Source organism: Epithele typhae (genome assembly GCF_022376455.1).
Source record: "Epithele typhae strain CBS 203.58 chromosome Unknown BXZ73scaffold_8, whole genome shotgun sequence".
Classification (NCBI taxonomy): Eukaryota; Fungi; Basidiomycota; class Agaricomycetes; order Polyporales; family Epitheliaceae; genus Epithele; species Epithele typhae.
In genome coordinates, this window is record NW_025954199.1 from 20,042 (window position 1) to 42,834 (window position 22,793).

At 61.3% G+C, this 22,793-nt stretch overlaps 7 protein-coding genes and 1 non-coding gene across 8 annotated transcripts; 5 read left to right on the top strand and 3 right to left on the bottom strand.

Annotated features, from left to right (window-relative positions):
• Positions 1-152: 152 nt before the first annotated feature.
• On the top strand, positions 153-4,063 carry BXZ73DRAFT_88468 (TPR-like protein; the record flags this gene model as incomplete). Its single annotated transcript, XM_048024960.1, has 17 exons — positions 153-183; positions 240-574; positions 636-907; positions 966-1,093; positions 1,143-1,630; positions 1,684-1,821; positions 1,882-1,969; positions 2,023-2,124; positions 2,171-2,499; positions 2,550-2,646; positions 2,724-2,845; positions 2,882-2,927; positions 3,026-3,451; positions 3,502-3,626; positions 3,678-3,777; positions 3,827-3,903; positions 3,956-4,063. 17 exons carry the CDS (start codon positions 153-155, stop codon positions 4,061-4,063), a joined length of 3,012 nt encoding a protein of 1,003 aa, XP_047880571.1.
• Positions 4,064-4,182: 119 nt separating this feature from the next.
• On the bottom strand, positions 4,183-6,181 carry BXZ73DRAFT_75277 (uncharacterized protein; the record flags this gene model as incomplete). The annotated part of the gene is made up of 5 exons (XM_048022184.1): positions 4,183-4,216; positions 4,285-4,805; positions 4,866-5,304; positions 5,635-5,736; positions 5,958-6,181. The coding sequence occupies 5 exons, from the start codon at positions 6,179-6,181 to the stop codon at positions 4,183-4,185; spliced, it is 1,320 nt and encodes a 439-aa protein (XP_047880572.1).
• Positions 6,182-6,954: 773 nt separating this feature from the next.
• Positions 6,955-8,504, top strand: BXZ73DRAFT_98552 (NADH:flavin oxidoreductase/NADH oxidase; the record flags this gene model as incomplete). Its single annotated transcript, XM_048027718.1, has 8 exons — positions 6,955-7,218; positions 7,420-7,480; positions 7,537-7,596; positions 7,649-7,725; positions 7,758-8,044; positions 8,080-8,253; positions 8,319-8,430; positions 8,484-8,504. 8 exons carry the CDS (start codon positions 6,955-6,957, stop codon positions 8,502-8,504), a joined length of 1,056 nt encoding a protein of 351 aa, XP_047880573.1.
• An 860-nt stretch (positions 8,505-9,364) lies between these two features.
• On the bottom strand, positions 9,365-10,575 carry BXZ73DRAFT_75279 (uncharacterized protein; the record flags this gene model as incomplete). Its single annotated transcript, XM_048022185.1, has 2 exons — positions 9,365-10,321; positions 10,411-10,575. The coding sequence occupies 2 exons, from the start codon at positions 10,573-10,575 to the stop codon at positions 9,365-9,367; spliced, it is 1,122 nt and encodes a 373-aa protein (XP_047880574.1).
• A 1,262-nt stretch (positions 10,576-11,837) lies between these two features.
• BXZ73DRAFT_75280 (uncharacterized protein) lies at positions 11,838-12,455 on the bottom strand (the record flags this gene model as incomplete). The annotated part of the gene is made up of 1 exon (XM_048022186.1): positions 11,838-12,455. One exon carries the CDS (start codon positions 12,453-12,455, stop codon positions 11,838-11,840), a length of 618 nt encoding a protein of 205 aa, XP_047880575.1.
• A 1,501-nt stretch (positions 12,456-13,956) lies between these two features.
• On the top strand, positions 13,957-16,409 carry BXZ73DRAFT_75281 (uncharacterized protein; the record flags this gene model as incomplete). Its single annotated transcript, XM_048022187.1, has 6 exons — positions 13,957-14,187; positions 14,509-14,545; positions 15,101-15,136; positions 15,259-15,377; positions 15,530-15,739; positions 15,813-16,409. 6 exons carry the CDS (start codon positions 13,957-13,959, stop codon positions 16,407-16,409), a joined length of 1,230 nt encoding a protein of 409 aa, XP_047880576.1.
• Positions 16,410-16,797: 388 nt separating this feature from the next.
• BXZ73DRAFT_t47 lies at positions 16,798-16,876 on the top strand. The gene has a single exon. It is a non-coding gene; the product is annotated as a tRNA-Arg (tRNA).
• A 633-nt stretch (positions 16,877-17,509) lies between these two features.
• BXZ73DRAFT_98556 (uncharacterized protein) lies at positions 17,510-21,101 on the top strand (the record flags this gene model as incomplete). The annotated part of the gene is made up of 12 exons (XM_048027719.1): positions 17,510-17,570; positions 17,631-17,911; positions 17,973-18,051; positions 18,105-18,224; positions 18,283-18,470; positions 18,532-18,849; positions 19,531-19,597; positions 19,798-20,078; positions 20,148-20,226; positions 20,281-20,400; positions 20,463-20,653; positions 20,748-21,101. The coding sequence occupies 12 exons, from the start codon at positions 17,510-17,512 to the stop codon at positions 21,099-21,101; spliced, it is 2,139 nt and encodes a 712-aa protein (XP_047880577.1).
• Between the last annotated feature and the right edge of the window lie 1,692 nt (positions 21,102-22,793).

The window sequence follows — 22,793 nt, forward strand, 5'->3', positions numbered from 1 at the left end:
CGCTCTCCATCTGAATACGCAAAGTACATAAACCTACCACCACTTCTGTAAAGGTCCACCCTGTACACTACGAGGTGAAGCCAATTGGGCCGACTCTTTGGTACTACCTCCATCCTTTCTGTGCTCCACAGCAACGGCATCGCGTTAGTGGCATGGATGTTGAAGAACTCTGGGCATCATCCGGTGTGTTGCACCTTTCGTTTTCCTTTTTGTTCACTGACTTTAAGCTTCCTCATTAGATGAAGATGCGGAAGGCTCTGACGAGTATGAGGAGAGCTCGGAACCGGATAGCTCTCAGGACGACTATGACGATGGTCCAACTGCAGGCCCAAGCAGCCTCGGCATGCGCGACGAAACGCTTGAAGGAGATGCTGATCCCGAGGATGCACGCGTTGAAGCGGCTATCGAGGGAGATTTCGACAGGCTCCTTCAAAACATACGTAACGCGGGGGACGGGTCAAGTCAGGGGATGCTCAACAAGATGTGGGACATCGACCTGGAGGAGCGCGAGGCAGAGTTCAGAGACGACCTGAGGATGGCGTCTGGAGTCGGTGCGGCGAAGGCGAGGAGAAAGGTGCGTATTCGCCGTGCGTATGGGTGTGCGCGCGAGTCCTAACGTGTCACTATCTCTGTAGCGAGGAAGACGGCGCGGCGTCGTTCTCTCGCAACAAGTACGCGCTCTCATTGGCGAGGGAAATCAGGCGTACGTCGACGCGAACTACCCCGAGACAGTCCGAATCATGCAGGAGGTCATTCGCATTGAACCTCGTGCGGCTCCGGCATGGAGCGTGCTTGCACAATGCTACGACGAGATGGGCGAACCTGGGAAGGCGTTGCAGCTACGCATTATGGGTGCGCATCTGAACCACGACGCGGATGAGTGGGCGGACTTAGCTAGGTTATCAAGGTATGTGTTTATTGCATAGCGTGGGAGCGCACACATGTTGACGAAAGGAACACGCCAGGGAGAAGGGTTTCAACCAACAGGCGTTGTACTGTTATGGGAAGATTTACAATCTAGATCCGACGAATGTGAGCGCACTTTGGGACCGTGCTCAGCTAGCAAAAGAGATTGGAGAGTTGAAAATTGTGAGTTTTTCGTCCCGTAGCAGAAGATTCTCACTAAAACGGCGCGCATATAGGCACGGTCTACCCTCATTGCGATGCTGAACCGCTTACCCAACAACATCCCGTTCTCGACCAACTGCATCCCATCCTCATCGAACTTTCCGACCTCGCCAACTGTGCGAAGCTCTTTCAGTCGTCCTTTGAGTATTACATGGCGACCTTCCCACCAGGACGTGGTGTAGACCGAGATTCTGGCGCAGATGTGCCCGGAGGTGGCTTCGGTCTCATGCACGTCCTTATCCTTGCGGACCTATACAACACCCTCGGTGAGTATCCACGAGCAGCGGATGTCATCAGGCAAGGATGTAGGTGGTTGCAGGGACGTGCGTCACAAAAGTTTTGGGATTCATGCGAGGACGATCGAGAGTGGGATGTGCCAGAGGGTGGGGTCACAAGAGGCGGGGAAGGCGAGATGCCTCCAGGGATGTATCCTCTGGATGTGAACGCCCGACATCGACTCGCCATTGCGAGGATCAAAAACGGGGATATCGAGGAGGGCAAGGTGCGCACCCTCTGTTCAATATCTTCGCAGTCGTTCTAATCCCTTCATCGTAGATGCATGCAAAACTCGTGCTGGCGCAAGACGTGGCCGAGTACGCGCCCCTGTTTTCGGAAATCGCGGACGCGTACTTTGAGAAGGAGATGTACCCAGAAGCTGGGCATATCTATGAGATGCTCGGGGGCGACGCGGGAGTGAGTGAACTGAACGTGTATAGCTTCGTGAAGGACACTGAATGTCGCTTAACTTGACAGACAAGTAGCATGTACGTGCTGCTCCAAGCTGCTGCGTGTCGCCGGATGGTTGGTGACCTAAAGGAGGCGGCCGAGGTGTACGAGCACGGTTGGATTTTCTCAAATTGTTGCAACGCACCCTCGCATTGACTCGAACCCTAGTCATCCAAGCCGATCCAACGCACAACGATGCGAAGATGTCCCTGGCAGAGGTTTACGAGATCTTAAACGAGCCGAGGAAGGCCCTCGACCTCGTCATGCAAGGTAAATCTGACCTTCATCGATGTTCCATGCAGCTGACAGCATATAGTCATCGAATCCCGGCGAAAGCGCGGGGCCCAACGCACCGCGCCAGACGCAGGAGAGCCTGGTTCTACTTCGCTGTTCGAAGAAGGAAAAGCCCGTGGCACCCCCGGGAAGACAAAAACCAAGTCGAACGCTAACAAGCTTTCGGCGACGCAACTGCGAGAGCTTGAGGCGCAGAAAGAACGCGAAGCTGTTCAGCAATGGCGACGCGTGCAGGAGCTGTGGCCACGCGTGCTCGCTGACGACGATGAAGCACTCAGGGAATGGCTCATTGAGGCGGAGAAGCTGATCGAATCGTTCCGAGAGACGAGAGCGTTGTTCGTGACTAGCAGGGTGCGTCCCTTTGGTAATGGACTGTGGATTGTATGCTCATGTTTGGATAGCATCGCGGTTTTCGGGGAATGTTCCCCCGTAGTTCGAAGAAACAAACGGCGGAAGCTAATGAAGACAATATGGCGTCTCGGCTTCAACTTGAACTTGGTTAGCACTCACCCGGCCTTCGATTTGCTGTCACTCAACGATATGTGATATCAGGGAGGGAATCTCTTTCCCGGAAGTCATCCACAAAACTGAGAGTGTGGATAACTTCCGTACAATCCCCTTCGATGACTGGCTGCGTTTATTCTTGCATGTTGAGTTCGTTGTTCCTCGTGATGCATTCCCAAATCTCACACCCTGCGTTTAGTACGCGTTCCTTCTCACTCGTCGAGGGCAGTACGACCTTGGCAACGAGATCCTCAGCATCTGCTTTTCTCCAGCGCGTACCAGTCGCGCTCGTCGCAGGACACTATCCGGTTAGGCTAATAAGTAAGTCGCACCTAATCAGTCGGATCAACTTAGAGCTTATACCCCGATGCAGCAATAGCAATCCATGCAGACAAGTTCCACACAGTCGTCGAGCACGTCAGAAAGATCATCAACGGTCATCAGTTCAACAACGAGCCCATCCGGATCCTAGTCTCCTCCCTTGCGAGTGGATTGCGCGCAACGGACGCATTCCTGCTATCGACGCTATCCAAGCACCTCCTTCGAGAAACTCGGCTCGCCGATGCTGCCGTTCGCGATCCGGAAAGCCTCCGATTCAATAATGCTCAGCGCCGCTGGGGAATGACCACCGCCTCCGTCAAGGCCGACCCAGACGATGCCCCCGACGACGACGACGATGTCGAAGCGTCCGCCGTTATCGAGCTTGAGAAATCAGCACTCCCTACGAAGCCAAACCCCCTCAATGTCGCCGTCTACGGTCAAATTCTGATGTCGGCCAGGAGTTATCAAAGCGCACTATGTGAGCGCTACCGCCGTGCTATACGGCATTACGATACTCACGTCCCCCAGTTTATCTGTTGCAGGCTTATGACCACGCTCCGGACGACCCTATGATCTGCTTGTCCCTGGCAGTAGCCTCTGTTGGGCGTGCAATGCAGCGACAGTCCGACAACAGACATCATCTCATTACACAGGTGCGTGTATTCTGCGCTTTCTCAACAGTACCTGGCTAATGTTGCTTCTAGGGCATGGCATTCTTGACTCGCTATCGAGAACTACGAGGTGATTCTGCCGCTGGTATGGAAGAAGTTGAGTACAACTTCGGACGTGTTTTCCAGCAGCTTGGTAAGTCAGTTGCATCTCTGGGCGACATGCTTGCCGACGCGAGACGCAGGCCTTCATTCTCTCGCAGTCAAGCACTACGAGAGAGTTCTAGAGATGGCAGAGAACAGGTCGAAAACCAACCATGAGGTGCGTTCCATGCGTCTTACTAGGTTTATCTTCTTATTCTGATCTTTCGTAGGACGTCGGACTGGCCCTCGAAACGGCCTATAACTTATCTCTCATCTATGTCACAACTGGCGCCACATCGCTCGCGCAGGCTCTATATCGTCGATGGTTGTCGCTCTAGCCGCGAGTAACTGCATTCTTGTTGTCTTGTTGTATCCATACCATCTCGTAATTCTTTCACTCGCCATTCTTCCAAGAATCCCCTGTCTGGATCACTTTGTTCGCTGGCTGGTACGAATCCTATACGTTCTCTATGATCGCCTTGTTAACATATCTGCAGCATACCATCGCCGGCCGGCTCGAAAAAGCATCTTCTCGATTCCTCAGCGCAACCCCACGTACCCTGAATAGTTTGACATACTCTGCCCCCGCTGTTCAATGGCCCACGGCCCCTCCCTGCGCAGCAGCTGCCGCACCGCGACCAATGCCTCTCCCAACTCACGCTCGTCCACCGGCTCTCCACGGTTCGACAACTCCCTCAGCATCTCATTGAATGCCCACGTCACCGCTTCCTCCTCCTCCTCCTCCTCCCACGTCCGCGGCCTCGCGGCGGGCTGCTCGTCCGGCACCCGCGACGCCGCGCCCCGGTCCTGCTCCTGGTACTGCGGCCACCCGGCGAACCGTGGCCCCAGATGCACCACGTGCGCACTCCCATTCGCATGCGCGTGCGGCTGCGGCCGCGGCACCCAGTTGTAGTGCACCCGCGGCTCCGGCACGTGCGGGGGCAGCGGGGGCCACGGCGGCGCGAGCGCGGACGCGGGCCCGATCGCCGCGCGTGTCTGCAGGTACGCCATCCACTCCGCGCGGCGGCGCGACTTGTCGAGCACCGCGCGGAGCAGGGCCGAGCGCAGGGGGCCGACACGCTGCGTCGTGGGTCGTCAGCAGATTGCAAGCTACAGCCGGCGCAGACTCGCCTCGTCGACGTTAGGGTCGGGCCTGTTCCGGTCCTCGCTCGGGGCCGGGCTGCGGCGGGAAGGTGTGGGCGCGGGCGAGGGGTTGCTCTGCGTGGCGGTGAAGAAGTCGGTGCTCACGCTCGCGCTGGGGCTCGAGATGGGCTCGTAGTCGCAGTCGGGCTCGGGCTCGGGGCGGGGGTCTTTCATGCGGGGCTTGGGGGTGGCGGCGGGGTCGGAGTAGCTCATTGTAGGCGCTGTTGGGTGCGTATCAGGGTTCACGTGTGCGGTCTTGCGCTTATGGGCGTTCCTCGCAGTTGTTCTCGCAGTGGCGGTGGCCCGTTTTTGTGCGCGTCGGATGGAGGAGGTGAGCGAGTGCACTGTCTCTCTGCGCTTCCAAGTTCGCCAGTGCTTATATGCGTGCATCGTAGGCAGGTGTGGTATGAGGCGGAGGGGCTTGAGCGTTGCGACGCTGTGGTAGATGGACAAAGATGGTGTGTGCATGTACATAGACGCGTTACTCCCTCAGCGTGGCCGTGGAGGACCCTTTGTGTTGACACGTTCGGGACCACGACGCATACAAGGGTCCTGGTTGTGTTTTTGCCGACCACTAGTGGCGCCCAGCAACATGGCAGCCGTGACAAGAATGGACATCAGCCGGATGGCGCTTGTAGACCAAGCGCTTCTGAAGAACCTCCACAACGTTTACTGCCCACCGGGGATGGTTATGGTGTGTACAGTGCACAAGTTCTGTGTGGTATGTAGCTTGGTGACACAGTCCTGTTGGTGACTTGCCACGCACCAATCGGAACCGGGCTGCCACCCAACCCGGTCGGTGACGAAGTGGAAGGCAGCTGGGGAAACCTCGCCCAGACGTCCACCACCACCACCACCACCACCACCACTACAATACTTTCCCATCGTACTACAGCTGTCTCCATCTGGTCATTCATTTGTATCCGGCGATCGTCGAAGTGCACACCCTTTTGCAACCGTCTATAGTAGACGTATGTGAGCTAAAAGGAGAGACATCCATAGCGTTACAGGCCTTCGCTCTGGGTTCGATAGAGGATTCGATAGAGGAAATTAGCCTTCGCGAGCATGAGTGTCGGGACTGGTACATACCGTGGGGCTGCGAGCGCGATGTAGGGAAAAGAAGCCCTAACTCTGTACACTAGCACTGCAGAGATCCAATTTCCTCGGTTGCGCCCACCGATGTAAGTGCTAATCCCGCACAGTCGCAACAGCCCATAGCCCTGCTTCTGTTGTACGGAGATTTTATGGAGCGCGTCCAGCACCGTACACGATTCTTCGGGCTCGATGGTGCGTCTCACCGAAACCTCGTGCATGTCAGCCGTTAAATCAAACAGCGGTCGGGAGATGGTAGCCTCAGAGCTGGCGAAAGGCGCTATTTCCGATCTTTATGCTCAGCTCAGGGCATCGTCATGCACCTGCAGTTGAAATGAGCGTGGACTCTGGGTTTGCAAGGGATGAAATAAATGTTCTCGCCTAGGCGGGGGGAAGGGGGCTGACGCCGCGCTTTCCTGCACGCGATTCACCGCCGAGTCCATGGAGAGCCTGCGTGCGCACTACATATGCATATGACGCAATCAGGGCATTGCGAGAGATACCTGAGTCACTAAGTTCCACAGAGAGAGAGAGAGACTCGGGCAGTCCTATACCGTAAGCACGGCAGCACGCCGACTCCCGCGCTGTCCTGTAGGCGTCCCGTCGTCAGACGAGTGGCCGCACACTGCACAGAGCACGCCCAGACGCCGGCCGCAGGGGAGGCGCCGAAGAGGTTTCTCGAAACGGACGCAGCTGACAAAATGAGTGATCGATGTCCCCGTCCTCCTCCGTCTTCTCTCTGACAAAGCTCATCCTCCCATTCTTTGGCCAGCTTGCATCACACAGCGTGTATTGTCACCATGGCTGAGCTGACGCATATACCCCCATAACCGTGCGCCGAGGCCATCCCGGGTATGAAATCACCGCATGTCCTGTCCGACATATCGTCCCCCGCGGTGTATAAAATCGACGCAGGCCGGGGCAAAGCACTTCGTCTCATCAGCCTCTGTCTCCAGTTTCCCCCTCTCCCAAAACTTGCATCTTCACCTCCGCCATGTCCGCCACGCCCAAGCTTTTCCAACCGACGAAAGTCGGTGACATCACCCTCGCCCACCGCGTCGTCCTCGCCCCCATGACCCGCCTACGCAACACCGACGCGCACGTGCCGACCGTGCTCGGGCTCGAGTACTACAGACAGCGCGCCAGTGTGCCTGGGACGCTCCTCATCACCGAGGCCGCGTACATCGCTGCTCAGGCCGGCGGGCAGCCCAACGCGCCCGGTATCTACAACGCTGAGCAGATCGCTGCGTGGAAGACGGTGCGTCCTTCTCCTTCCTCTTTATCCTCTTCCCCCTTCTGCGTCCCGTGTCGGATATTCGAAGCCCGGGGTCCATGATGTCACGCTCGGGCTTTGGGTTCCAGGGCTGGAGCTCCGAAGCTACAGCTACTTTGCCCTTTTTCGACTGCTCTCTCTTGCGTTCGCCACGATCGAATGCTGACACCGAGGCTGTGGTCACAGATCGTCGATGCGGTGCACGCGAAGGGCTCGTTCATCTACCTCCAGTTGTGGGCACTCGGTCGTGCAGCCGCCCCGCGCTCTTCAACAAGGAGTTCCCCGACTACCCCTACGTCGCAGCGTCTCCCATCCCGCTCAGCGAGCACCCCGACGACATTCCCCGCGCGCTGACCATTGACGGTGAGCTTTCTTCCATCAGTCGCTATCGCCCTGGGGTCTCACACCCGCTCAGAGATCCGCGAGTACGTCAACTGGTTCGCGCAAGCCGCCAAGAACGCGGTCGACGGTGCGGGCTTCGACGGCGTCGAGGTCCACGGCGCAACGGCTACCTCCCCGACCAGTTCCTCCAGGACGTCTCGAACACGCGTACGGACGTCTACGGTGGCTCCGTCGAGAACCGCGCGCGCTTCATGCTCCAGGTCGTTGACGCCGTCACGCTCGCCGTCGGCCAGAAGAAGACCGCGCTCCGGATCAGCCCGTGGAGCGAGTACCAGGACATGCGCATGAAGGACCCCGTCCCGACGTTCACCTACCTCGTGCAGCAGCTCGCGAAGCGCTGGCCCGACCTCGCGTACCTCCACGTCGTCGACGCCGGTGGTCCGGGAAACAAGGGCCCGAGGACCCAAAGGTGCGTTTCTTCTCCTAGTTGACCTCTCGAGAGAGACACCGCGAGCTGACTGCGCGGGTGCAGCAACTCTCGTTCGTCCGCGACCTCTGGAGCCCGCGCCCGCTGGTCTCGACTGGGGGCTACGACCGCACGGGCGGCGTCAAGACCGCGGAGGAGACGGGCCAGCTCATCGGCTACGGCCGGCCGTTCGTCGCGAACCCGGACCTGCCGTTCCGGCTGCAGCACGACCTCGCGCTCGCCCAGACGGACTACACACGCTCTACGGCCCGAACAGCGCCGAGGGCTACACAACGTACCCGTTCTCGGAGGAGTTCGTGAAGGCCGAGCAGGCGAAGGCCGCCGTCCCCGCGACGAAGGAGAAGGGGTCGGCGGCTCACACGAAGGAGGTGAGCGAGAAGAGCGGGAGGAAGAGGCGGCCGATGTCGCAGCTGTGGGCAAGCTCAAGAAGATCGTGGCGTAGCGCGGTCGACGCGGCGGCTGGGTGTAACTTATTCGGTCGTGGACGTACTGTAATTCTAATATAATCTCGGGATTTGCCTCTTTGTCTGCGTCTGCGTGCGCGTGCGGCGTTGGATGCTACTCGTGAGTGCACACAGGGTCAGACGAGTGCCAAAAAAGCCCCAGCTGACGTCGGACGGCTTTCGAGCGCAGAGCTGCTGCCGATGAGCGCAGGTCGATCATGTCCTGACTCCCGAGGCCTTGGGAGGTTATGCGGTGCTCTCACTGAAATGCCGTCACAATCATGGCCTGGATGACCATGTTGTTATTACAGCAGTCGCTCGTAGCAATGAGCAATTTCATCATAGAAGTAGCGAAGGACACCGTGTATGAGGCTGTCGGGGCACGACAAAGGACGAACATTAATCCCACTGAGAGAAAGAGTGGTGATCGGGGTCCCGTGCTCGGTATCCTGAAGTTCGATCCACGGCCCTCCCAAATTTCTACGATACCCCTGAATGGATGCAGCGCCCAGTAGGTCGAGAGTACCACCGTGCAGCCCAAACGACGTGTACATCCTCATTGGCGTGCATAGGTAGGTGTACATCCCCAGTCTGGTGCCCTGAACCATCATCTCGCCCAGAAGTATCGTACAAACTACATCATCTCACAGACTACATACATGATAATCGTACATTTGCAAATATCACTGCTGCCCTAGTCGTACACACGAAAGCCGCGAGACGGCGGCAGACACCCCGGGATCCCAGCCTTTATCCAAGGAGATCCCGAGGCCGCGACCGGAAACCTCAGAATCCCAGCTTTTGTCCAAAGAGATCCCGAGACTGCAACCGCGACCGGCCGAGCGAGCGGCGCGCCCGCTCAGCCGGTCGCACCCCGCCTCCGGCGGAGCCCAAGCCCGGGCAGCGCGACGTGCCGCTTCGTCGTTGCGGCGGCAGCAGCGGCGGCGGTGCCCTTGGCCTCGGCCTCGGCCTCCATCTCCTCGAGCAGGAGGCTGAGCTCCTGGAAGCCGCGCTCGAGCTCCTCTTCGATCTCGTCGTCCAACGCGCCGCCCGCGAGCCTGAGCTTGAGCTCGAGCGCGTCGCCCCAGTCCGAGTCGGGCGCGAGCGCGAGCGCGGCCGCGCAGCCCGAGGGCGCCTCGAACTCGCCGCACGCGAAGCCCGGCTCTGCGTCCGCGTCCGCGTCCGAGGCGAGGCGGACGCCGATCGCGGCGTTGGGGTTGCGCTGGCCGACGATCCAGTCGAGCGCGTACCATCCGGGGCTCGGTGCGGCCGCGGCCGCTTCTTCGACGTCGTCGTCATCGGCGGTGATAAGGGGGGCCTTCTGCCCGCGCGCGGCCGCGGTCGCGGCGAGCGTGGGCTTGGGCGGGTATCCGTTCGCGATCCAGACGCCCTCGGAGGGCACCGCGCCCTGGTCGGCGTTCGGTTTCAAACGGGCGTGGGTGGGGGGCTTGGTGGTGGGAAGGGTGCGCGTGGCGGCGACGCCCTCGCGCTCGAGACGGGTGGCGCGCGCGGCGAACGCGCCCTGCGGGGTCACCGGCCGCGCGTAGCCGAGCCCTGGGGGGAATCGCGGGGGCGACGGGGTCGCGTAGATCACGCCCTCGTCCGCGTCGTCCGCCGCGGGCGCGGGCGTCGGGGTGCGGGGCGTGGGCCCGATGGGAGCGAGCGCGGGGACCGGGCCGAGCGGGGGACCAGCCTTGAAAGGGGGCCAGGGCGGGGCGATTGCCGCAGGGTCCGGGTTGAGCTTGTAGAGGGCCCAGCTGCGGCGCCAGGCGTTGTCGATGCGCGCGGCCTGCTTGCGGACGGGGCTCTCGACGATCTGTGCGGGGGGAGGCGCGGCGCGGGAGGGGGCGCGGGGCACGTCAGCGTGACGTAGGGCGGGAGGTCAGGGTGGGCAGCAGCACGCACCGGGTCGCGGTCGCTCAGATCGTTGTCGAAGGCGGCGACGGAGGGGTCGACGCTGAGGAGAACGGCCTTGTGCGTCGCCCAGGCCTTCTCGGGGCGGGGGTGGACGATCTGGACGAGCTTGCGGGACGCGCGATCGCGGTGGAGGGTGACGGAAGGGAGGGTCATGTCGTGAATGGGTCGTGGCAAGGAGAGGAATCTGTTGTCGATCGGGAGTATCTATCCACAGCGAAGCGGACGAGGACGTTGTGGTGGTATAGGATGGACGGAGAAGAGGACGGGGGAGAGAGGAGATGCGAGCGATGGATGGGGCGCAGATGGCTGCAGGACGCAACGCGGGAGCAGATAGGCGCGCCGGACAATCAAGACGCGTCCGGGCGTCTCTGATTCGGAAAGCGAGCCCGCAAGTCACATGTAGCGTGTCCGCCGTTCCCACCGCCCATCTGCGCCCGATCTCGTCCATCGCGTCGTTCTATCGATCCAGCCGTGGACAGCATCGAGCGATCTGGGCGGGCGTGCGAGGCTGGCGCGGGAGTGGGCTGTGGTTGGCGCGATGACAAGGGGGACCTCGGCCCTCACCCATATGGTGAACGTGAGGAAGAAGACGAACGTGATTCCCCTGGCACTGCTTCCGCGATGCCGGCGTTCCTCAATTCATTCTGCAGATCGTCTCGAAGGTGGGGACCACACCCTCAGCATCAGTTTCTGGTCTGCCTCGAAGCGAGCGCTCAAGCGCTCAGCACTCGGCCTTTGCCCTTGACAGGCCAGAGAACGCCTAGGCCTTCGCGAGCTCCACGATCCGTGCTGGAAACCCCAGACGCAAGTCGACATCACGGTTCACTTGCAGGACATCCGTCGACTTGCCCGCCGGGATGTCCCTAGACGTCGTTCGTTCGCGTTCAGTGAGCTGAAGCACTGAGATCTGAGACCTTGTCCAGACACTCAGAGTATGCAGCTCTTAATTCACGATGTGATCTCAGAACAACGTTATGTAATCACGACCCTCAAGGGCGTTGAATGGAATAAAAACGAACGTAGGCGCTACAACAGGCCGGATGCAACTACGATAAGTATGTACAGCAGAAGTGTCACAAGTCGAATGGGATACAAAAAACCGAGGGCGCTCCAGCAGTCCTGATACAGGCTATGAAGATCAACATATTAAATCACGAAATGTACAGCCGTGGTGTCACTGCGAGTCCATAGGAGTTGGACATTCGAGCTCGACAGACCGACTTCGATCAAGTACTTGGGAAGACGAACGCAAGGGGGAAAGAGTGGAATGGCTTCGGGAGCGCAAGATGTATGATTGAAGCTCTCTGCGAGGATTAAAAAACCGGCAATGTCAGCGCATCTGGCCTGCGAGGAGGGAACGAGGTACGCACGAGACGGGGTGTACTCATGCCCGCATCGAACGATGCGTGACCTTCTTAGAGGAACAGGCCGAGCCCGTTGGGGACCGCGGAGAGCGGCAGGTGCGGCGCGGCCGAACTGGCGGCCGCAGTAGCGGACGCGGCGGCAGCGGCGGCGCTGTTGGCGACCGGGGTCGGCTCCCCGATGATGGCGCCGGCGAGCTCCTGGATGACCTCCTCGAGGCCGCCGAGGTCGGGGGCCTGGCGGCGGCTATAGTGGCTGGGGAAAGGATCGGGGTAAGAGTACACGGAGGTGGGGGGGACGCCAGTCGGGAAGGCGCCGTGGCCAGTCAGGGGGGGTTCAGTGGGGAAAGGGTCGCTCGGGAAGGGGTCGCTCGGGAAGGGGTCGCTAGGGAAGGGGCGCTCGGGAAGGGTCGCTCGGAAGGGGCACTGGGGTAGGGAGCGTGGCTGGGGTAGGGAGCGTGGCTGGGGTAGGGAGCGCGGCTGGGGTACGGGTCGCTCGGGAAGGGTCGCTCGGGAAAGGCCGGCCGGGAAGGACACAAGAGTGGTGGGGATAGGGTCGGGGACGGGGTCGGTGGGGAAATGGTGGAGGCTAGAGTCGTCGCGTTGGACGAGGGGAAGGGCATAAGCGGCAGCAATGGCCGAAAGAGTGACAAGGATGGTGGAGAAACGCATGATTCCTATCGTAGTGGAACTAGATGAGTGACGGTGGCAAGGGCGGCGGGAAATAAGCGGACCTAGGCAACAGGGCAGAGTGCAGAGTGTACTGAGCTGGAGCACTACGCCTTCGCTGAGACCCTTATATACGCTCGAGAGTGGTGCGAGCATAAATCTTTGCCTGTCGGACGAGCACACCCCACTTTGCACCTCGCTTCCTGGGTGCAGTGAGAGAACGGTATGCGCTCAGTACGGGTCTAGCCATTCGCCTTGCTCTCGTCGATGGGATGGTATTTTCCCGAATGGCATGTTTCGATGGGCTGATATCTGCAAGCGAAGACAGAAATTCTTCAGTGTAGGGGCCGAAGAAAATACAACATGGATTGCCTTTCCTACCTAATAGAAGATGGCGCGACCACTTGCTTCGCTGCTCTCATGTGAGATGTGCGACCGCGCCCTCCTCATTCGGGGTTGTAGCAATGATCCAGTGATTAGAGAATGCCTAAGTAGAGAGGGACCGGGCGTCGCGAAGGCAAATCCCGCAGAAATCCAACTAGGCTCCGGGGTTTGAACGGAGTCAGCTCATGGTGAGGCTTTAGCTGCAACGCACGACACGGCTGCACGTACCGTTACATTAAAATCCCGGCCCCAAGCCTTTCTTGAACCATTGGGTCATCCACGAAGAACTTGGACCCACGTGGATGCGCGGAGTATACTTTAGAAGCGCAAGGCTTCATTCCCACACATGGATTGCCCCACATAGACTTCCGCTTGTAACAGGGAACCACCGCGTGAGGACCATTATGTAGCCGGCACCCAGAGATGCCGCTATCCTGTGAATCGACACAATACTGATCAGCATATTCGGCCAGAGCGCCGCCGAAGCGAGCATGGGTACGTACACGAAGCACGGAGGTTGGAACCGTCCGCTGCAGATATTCGCCGAGCCGCCGAAGTGTCATGGTGTGCATTTTGGCGTCTGCTTTCGGACTGCTTGGGCTAGTTAGAGCGATCCAGTGCGAGTGTTTCTGTTGGAAGACTTACTTGCATGCATGCTTATGGCTCGAGAACAGCAGATGGCGCACAGTGCCGCGAGACGGCGGCACAACTTGGAGGAGAGTGGTAAGCGTGTGACGAGAGCCCGCATGCAGTGCGATCAATTCTTCCCGTCTACTCAACACCGACTGCGCAAGGCACAGAGCCGAGACCCGTTCCTGTTCTCGGGCCTGCCTGTCCACGGTGGACGTACGACGCCGCGATGTGCCTCTGTTCCCCGCCAACTGCACAGGTGATACGACCTGGATGCAGTAAAACCCAGTCAGCACCGAGCTCGAGCGGAGGTCGCGCACGTACATAAGGCTCTCACCGAACGGGAGCAACCCCACAGCCCACCGAGCTCTCACCTCTCTGCGACTTCCTCACCCCCGAACCACCGAAGCCCAACGTGAGCCCGCACCGCCCTCGGCCTCGGCCTGCAGAGGATCCTGTCGCTCACCGCCCACTGTCCCACAGCGCAGACATGCAGTCCCGCCTCGCTCTCGCTCTCTCGTCCCTCGTCGCCGCCGTCGCCTTCGCGGCGTCGGCGACGGCGCTCCCGTCCGCCCCCGAGCCGACGATCACGGTCGGGGTGCCGCTGTGCGCGGCGCAGGGCTTCCCGTGCACGAACACCGGCGCGCTGCCCTGCTGCCCCGTCGCCGGGGTCAGCGTGTTCTGCAACCTCCAACTCGGCACGCCCGACGCCAGCATCGGGGTACGTCGGATCCCGTCCCCGTTCCCCGTGGTGGACCGTCACGCTGACGACTGTGGTGGTTTGTGGCCAGATCTGCGCGCAGCGGTGAGGATCGCGGTGCGTGGATGTGAAGGGGAACGAGGCACCGCCGGGGGGATGGGACGCGTTGGCCGGAGAGGGCACAAGGGAGGGCAGAGGGAGGGCGGGCCGGGGCGTAGCCACGGAAGCGGCTCCCACCCTCAACCTTCTTTCGCTTTGTCGGCCACGCGCGCGAATTTATGGTTTTGAACCCGTTCGAAGCACCGCTGCGTCCGCGATACGCTGCTGATCCGTCTCGCCCAGGGCCGCGCCCCCACGCCGGCCACGCCAGCCACGGCCGGTGCGCGCGGTATTAAGCTCCATTGTGCTCTCGTGCCGCCGTTGACGCTCGGTCTGTTGCCACTCCGACATGAGGCCTGAGGCTCGCCACGCGCTGCGGGCGAGGAGACGAGCGTCGGCCTGGGGGCGGCTACTGCAGGACGCGCAACGCGCGGGGGGGGCGCGACGTGTAGGTGCGCGCGAGCCTACAATATGTCCGATCGCGAGGCGGCATCGACGTCATGCATATGTTGCGCCGTGGCAGGGTGGATTGGAGGCAGAGACTTGCGATGGAGGGGACGGGCCAGTCCCGCAGACACGGAGTGCAAAGGACGGCTCGCCGACCCGCCGCGCCCACGGACGAGGGCCTGGAGCGGGGCAGGCAGGGGAGGCTTCCTCTGGTCGAGCTGCGCGACTGAAGTGGCAAGAGACGGGAACAGCACGTGACCGGTATGACCCGCGCGCATTGCCGCGCCCCACGCGTTAAAGCAGCGCGCGGGTCCTCTTCCCGACCACCCCTCCTCTGGTCTTCCACTCCCCCCTCCCGCGCACAGTCGCATCTATACCCCTCGCGCAGTACCGCACTCTCCGCCACGATCTTGCACATACACGAGTGAGTGGTACACACCGCGGTCGACAGCCTGGTGTGCACCAACTGACTCGGACGACATCCAGCCACCCACACACAGCGACCATGACCACCCTCTCCCCACTCGCGCTCCCCTATCTTATAAGCTGGGGACGAAATCGTTTGGGACAACATCCCCTTTGCCTCGACGCCGGCCGACGAGGCCAGCCCCAACACAGGAGCAATGCTCCGCCGCCGCCGGCCCCGCATGGGCGCATACTTGACTGTGAGTACTCACCTCCGCCGCCACCCGCTGTTGCGCCCGCTTCCCCCGCCCTCCGGCCTATCGCACACCCCTCGCCCCCTTCTGTCCCTCCCCACACGCGTTCCCGAGCTCTTCCAGATGGCGCACCCCGTCCTGATCCCCCTCCCTCGCAGCTCACCCCCATGGCGGGGGACTACTGCCCCTGCCCCGACGACCCGCGCGAGCTCGCCCCGCTGCCCGACAACTGCTTGGGCCTCGTGGGGGTCGACATCCCCCACCACACAGATGAAGACGTGCGGCCCGCCCCCAGCCCCACCTTCGACCGTGCCCCGGGGGGGTGGGTGCAGCCGCGGTCGAAGTGGCTGGCGCTTCTCGGAGAGCAGGTGCGCGCTTGCTGCTTGACTGCGTTCCGCGGAGCCGACCGACTGACGCCCGTGCTTGACTTGGTTTCCGCAGACGCGTGCTCGTGAGGAGGCGTCCGATGGCGAGGGCGTCGACGAGAGCGAGACGCAGGGGGCTCCGGTCCCCGCGTCGAGCGACACCGTGGAGGCCGCCGCGGCGCCGAACGAGGTGTCGGCCGTCGCCCGCGCGCTCGAGAACGTGGTGGTGGACGACGACGAATATGCGGAGGGCGAGGACGCGCCGGACCGGCACACGCACCGGTCGTACTCGAGCACGTCCGCGGTGACCGCGGCGACGGGCGCAAGCTTTTTCAGCGCCGTGGAGGGCCGCGCGGACACGCCGGCCACCGACGTGGACGACGCGGAGGTCCCGGCGTTCGTCAAGGATGTGTACGAGCCCACGCCGCGCGAGCGCAAGAAGAAGAACAAGCTGAGGAAGAAGGGGAAGGGGAAGAAGACCAGAGACGTCGTCGACTCGCCGGGGGCGCTTGGCAAAGGCGTCGTCGAGACCGGGGATGTTGTCGGAGGTGCGTCGTACTGCGTCGTGGACGCGTCGGAGCCGTGGGGGACGTCCAAGGAATTTACGGGCGTGCGTCGTGTCGCAAAGGGCAGGGTGGGGAAGAGTCGGGCGAAGTCGTCCCCCTTTGTGTAGAAGTGGAAGCAGGAGTAGGGATCGCGAGCAGTGCGTGTTGAGGAATGAGGAAGTTAACATAGGATATGTACCGCTAGATAGGACCTGAAGGCCTGAAGCTTGAAGTTTGAAGGCTGGTATGTTCATTGTTGGTTGATGTTTTGTGGCTTGGGAAAGTTGTGATTGGGATGTTCTCGGATGTATTAGGGATACGATATGTGGCTCCACGAAGGATAACACAATGGCATTTGACGGGTGCGCACAATAGACGAGATTTCAAGCATTCAGAGTGGTATGAAGGAAGAGGAAGGGAAGGAAGTGATCGAGGGAAGGCAATTGATGCCAGCGTGCAACGTATGACGCTACGTTTTTTTATGTCCGTGTATAACATTAGTAGGGTGGTATTTATGGCCGCCTGGCGTAATGGCAACGCGTCTGACTACGATTGAGTGATCAGGAGATTGCAGGTTCGACCCCTGCGGTGGTCAGGATTGAGGCTGGATAATTGCTTTTTATTATAGATCCCGCATCGGCGTTTAATGTATGAAATGCCCGATAGCTGCCCGATCGGCGATAGCCCGCCGCGTGTCCCGATGACGCTTCCCTTCCATCTACTGACGACCTCCACCTCTGCACTCGACCTCACAGGCCCAAGCCGTAGCACAAGCCTCTGGGGTCGGCGTGAGCGCGTGCACAACGTGCGTGCCGCCATTGCTATGCTCATGATGCTGCACAGGTGACGGTACTAGGGCGGGGAGGGCGCAGCGATGGGGAGCTGACGACCTTGGACGAGCGGTATGTTTGACAGGGAAGGGTCGGGCGTGCGTGGGAAGTACGCCAGAGAACGTTCAATGTGCGCAGGGAGAGAGGGCACACCGACTGCCCCAGAAGGAGACTGGCGTGCCTCTTCCTCCCCTCGGGCCTAAGCACGTCACGAGCGGACGGCTTCCCGCCCGAGGACCCTGCTCGCCCCGCACGATCGCTCGCCCCATGTCATCTGCGAATACATCCCGAGCGTGGCGCGCGTCGTCCGCTAGCTATGTCCAGCCAACGCCCACCACCTCCCGTCCCCGCGCCCCCCACAACTCCCTCCCCTCCGCCCCCTCCCTCCGAGCCCCGCCATGCCCATGCTCGTCGACACCGCTGAGCTCACCGGCCTCGCCGTCGAGGGCCCTCTCTATGGTGTGCATACACCCACCTCCTCGTCTACCCTCGTGCTCACTCCACCTCTCTGATTTCCAGGCGTCTTCCTCTGCATGTTCGTCGTCTGCGGCCATGATCTCTATCGCCGCGCCGCCCGGCGCGAGACCCGTCTCAGCTGGCCCATGGTCACCACCGGCCTCTCGCTCATTTTGCTTGCCACCGCCCGCTTCGTGCTCAACGTCGCCTACGTCTTCCTCGCCTTCATCCACCAAGAGACTCGGCCCGACCGTATCGCCTTTATCCGCGATCTCACCCAACCCATCTTCCTCGCCCGCCACTGGATCTTCCTCGTCGTCCAGCTCATCGGCGACTCCTTCGTGGTCAGTCCCTCGCCCCTCGCCCGTCTTGTCCCTCCATGTGCTCATCTTTTCATTTTGGCAGATATACCGCTGCTGGGTCGTCTGGGGCAGGAACACCTGGATTGTTATCCTCCCTATCATACTTACCATTGCCAGTAATGGTCAGTGCCTGCCATCTCCGCTTCCCCCGATCCGTTCCTCACGCTTCGAGAAGCCTGTGGATCATACAGCGTCTGGACCTTCAACCACCTTCCCAACCAGACAGAGCTCTCTCAAGAGCTATGGATCAAGCTCTGTTTCTGCCTCAGCCTGGTCGGAAATGCCCTCGCCACTTGTGAGTTCCCCCGGCTGGTCTCGCCTCAGAATTTTAATGATAACCACGCTGCTCAAAGCTCTTCTGGCATACCGCATCTGGTCCATCGACCGCGAAGTCCACAAAGTCTTCCCATGTAAATCTTCTTCTCTCACGCCCGCAGTCCGCATCATTCTCGAAAGCGGCTCGATCAACGTCGCGTATCTGTTCGCGTTCGTTATGGTCACCGCGTTCGGATCCGAGGCCTTCGAGCTCATGTGCGACATGGTGAGCACCCCCTCGCGCCAAATCCATCTCCCTCCCGCATGCGCTCACGCGGATCTGCCAGGGCGTATCGCTCACGGGCATCGTCTTCACCATCGTTATCCTCCGGGCTGCGCTCCGGCGGCACGACGACGCCATGTTCACCGCGAAGATGGTCACGTTCCCGTGGCACTTCACCACCAACCGGGCGACGACGGACGCCGACATCCCCGACTGCACCATGCAGCTCCCCCCTTGCGTCTCTGTGTCCCTCTCCGCCGCAGCTCTAGGCGAGTCGGACAGCACCACTGCGAGCGTATCGGGGAAGAGTGATGATATGGACGCGCGTCGCTGCGCGTTAGACCTCGACATTGCAGCCCTGGAGGATGAGAAGGTCGGGGAGGTATGAGGTTCACCGCCTCGTGCTTCCTGAATCACACTGTTACACCATGGACGGGGAAGGGGTGGCTGTGGGACTGTATACTTAGTAATGATGCTCAGAGCGGAAAATCCGACGGCGCTTATCTGTCGGGTAAGTTCATCGTTGCATGCGACGCTTCTTCATGATCTGATCATCTCTTCCCCAGCCCCTGTACGCATTCCAATCCATCATGTTACATAAATGGATCTCTGCGTGGAAGCGTGTTCTGACTGATTTCAAAGTCGACCACGCGATGTTGAGGTACTACCTTGAATGCAAGTTGCCGTGCCGCCCAGAAGACCAAACTCACGCAGCCTGACCTTGGTCACCAAGACCACGTTCTCAACTTCGTCAGACCATGCTGGTGAGGTAGCAAAGCCTTACTTCGCCGATGATGCCGCGTAGCTCCCAGGGCCTCGAGCCGGGGAAGGACGACGTCCCACATGTGTCCGCAGAACCTGATCGCCGTTCTCTCGCCATGCTGTGGGAGATGTCCCTGACATCATCTGGAGCTACCAACTTTGACAGTCTTCGGAACCATTGCGGCGTCGCAGCGGCTTATAATCTTCGCGCAAAGCGCACTCGCGGTTCCTCGGACCCTCGTCTCCCCACCCCTCCCACCTGTCGTCCACTCCTTCATACTCACGGAACGGAAGGTTGCAGAGCAGGATGCCAATCACCATCGACGTCGCGGAACTCCTCGGCATAGCTATCGCCGGGCCTCTATATGGTGCGTCTCCTCGAGGCTGCTCGCTGGGTTTCCGCGCGGCTGACTGGCGTCGACATGTTTCTCTCGACGGCATGGGTGTTCCGCATCCCACGTCGTATTGCTTCCGAAAATGCCATTCCGTAAACACATCACACCACCTTCGACTACGCCACCTCCATCGCCCATCTTTCATCTGCCATGGGCATACTCTGTTCCTACAGGTGCCTTCCTGTGCCTCTTCGTGGTGTGCACGTACGACCTCCTGTCGCGCCGTGCGCGTGGCGAGGGTCAGATCAACCCTATCATGGTCATTGCGGGCGTAGCGTTACTTATCCTCGCCACAACCCGATTTGTGCTCGACACCGTATACGTCTACAACGGGTTTATCAACCATGACGGCCGCGCTGCGCGGCTGGCCTTCATGAACAACGTCACGAACAAGAACTTCATCGCGAAGCACGCGTCGCTGCTCACGACGCTCTTTGTGGGGGACTCGTTCATGGTGCGTCGAGGCTGTCTCTCTACCAGGATCGGCTAGCATCTGAACGCTGACACGGGCGCGCGCACACAGAACTACCGGTGCTGGGTCGTGTGGGGGCGCAAGTGGTGGATCCCGGTCGTGCCGTTCATTCTCTCGCTGTCGAGCACGAGTGAGTCGTCCCTCGTGCGCCTCGCGCGGGCGCATCGCTGACGGCGCGCGACAGTCTCGGGCTGCTACACGCTGTACGCGTACACGCACTTGCACGACCAGACGATCTTCGAGCAGACGGAGCCTCTCAAGATCTGCTTCATCCTCAGTCTCATCTCGAACGTGCTCTCCACTTGTGCGTCCCCGTCCTCGCCCCCCTTTCCTCACGCACTGGCGCTGACGTCGCTCCTCTGGCAGCGCTGCTGGCGTCGCGGATCTGGTACGTGAACCGGAGCAGCGCGAACGTGCTCGCGGGGGGCGCCGACGGCGGGCTCTGGCCGGTGGTGCGCATCGTGCTCGAGTCCGGGTTCATCAACGCCGTCTTCCTCTTCGCGTTCGTCATGATCATCGCCGCGAACTCGTCCGCGCTCGAGCTCGTCTCCGAGATGGTGCGTGCCTGCTCTCCCCCACTCGCCTCCGCCCGCTCACGCGCGCGCGCGCTGACGGCTTTTTCCACCCATCTGACGCCGGTCCTCGTCGCAGGCGGTGCCGGTGACCGCGAACGTGTTCGCGATCGTCATCTTCCGCGTCGGCCTCCGCCGGCGCGCGTCGTCCGAAAAGTCGCCCAGCTCCGCGCGGACGACGACGATCGAGTGGGCGGGGCACCCCGCCGGCGCGACGACGACGATCGACTCGGTCCTCGGCGGGCCGTACCTGGGCAAGGCCGGCGGCGTGCGCGCGAGCCGCGTGGGCCGCGTGCCCGTGCCCGGCGCGCGCCTGACGGTGTCGTCGACGACGGGGCCGTACGGGTTCGGGGGCGGGTTGAAGGGCGCGCGCGGCAGCGAGGACGGGGAGATCGAGATGGCGGACCGGCCGGGGGAGTCGTTCGCGGCCTGAGGCCTGAGGCCCTGAGCGGACGGGGACGCTCGGGTTTTGGACGGGACGCTGTACGATTGGTTGTACAGGATGGGCTGGCCACGCGCCGCTGGTCCGCCGCTGTTGTGACACGTAGACGTTGTGTGTGTGTTAGGCTGGGCGCGAATATACCCTGGTGCACGTTCCCCTCGGCTCGCGCGGAAGAAGTGCGGATTGCTGCGGCGGCACCGGACAAGTACAGGTGCACACTCTACGGGAAGCATCCCGCGCCGTAGTCGTCTCCAGAGCACCTCCATCGTCGCGCACGCACCGCCGCGAACCACCAAGAAGAGAAGCACGCACGCGCAGGAAGGTAGCACGCGCGCCCGTTGCTGAGCTGCGCGGCCGCGAAGACCGGGAGGATGGTATGCGCCAGATGAGACGAAGGGCCCGACCGGGTTTCTAAGCCCCGCGCTTGGGAAGGCTGGCTGGCTGCGGTCGGGAAGAGGAGAGGAAGCAGGGGGACGGGCGATGGAAGCCGTCGGAACATGTTGGGGCTGGGACGTGCATCGGGCGTCGGGGCGGGGGGAGACGAGCGCGCGAGGGACAGAGAAGAAGAAGGTACAGGCAAAGGGGAGATACGTAGGCGCACCGGTACCGCAGCCACTGGGACGTCGACGCGTCATATATCATACTTCGAGGGGCGGGGAAGGGGACGACCTCGGACTCCTCGGAGCAGTCGGCGACTCGGAGCGGGCTGTCGCCGAGAGCTCTTAATTAGCTCGCTCAAGCGCTCACGCGTCGTGGGTCGACCCCCTCCGAGAACTCGGAAGTTGGTCGCCACGATCGAGAAGTTGGGGCTCGCAGTGTGTGCACTGGCATCAGCTAGGTTGAAAAAGAACAAGCTCGCGCGCACGCGCGCACTGGTGAACGTCTCCCACGAGTCGCGCGCGGTCGACGTTGCTGCCATCCGAACTCGCGCGCGCCCCCGAGCGGAGACGTGACCTCGCCGGCGTTGCCGGGGAAGAGCGTGCCCCGGAGGAGGGCGTCGACGAAGTCGAACTGGCTCGGGGTCGAGTCGAGCGCGGCGTGCCCGGGACCGTCGGGTTCGGCGAGAAGCCGGCGTCGCCCACGGTGCGCGCGTCGCGCGAAGATCGCGCCGTTCGAGTCTGACGGGTTCGAGTTGGGCGACGGCCCCTGCAGGTGGGTGGACCAGCGCCCGGCGAGGAGCTGGAGGCGCGAGGGGACGCCCGCGCAAGTTCGGGACGGCGACCGCACCGGCGGGATGGATGCCAGGGGGGAGGTATATAAGAGGGAGGGGATGCTCGAGGCGCTGAAGGAGACCTTGCGCTTGAGCGCAAAAACGGACTTTAAAGTGGACGCGGCTGCTGGAGGAGGTTTCCGAGAGCGATTGGTACCCAAGTCCACAGCAGCTGCTGGGATCCTCAGAGATGAGTGCAGTGCAAGGCAACCAAATATGCGTCGGTTAGGATCAAAAAGCGCCTTCGACCGTGGTCGCCCCTGTAGGTCACGTCCCTTAAGACCTCAAGTGTGGACCGAGATATAACCGCCTCCACGTCCAATGCGATGGGAGGCGAGTGGTTATCTCACAGAGAGTTCGACAGGCGACGCCTGGCCAAGGCCACGGAGTCGGAGCGTACGCTGACGAGAGTTTGCGGGATATTGGGGAGGGACCAAGCTATAGAACGCCCGCGAGTGAGCCTGCTCGCCACG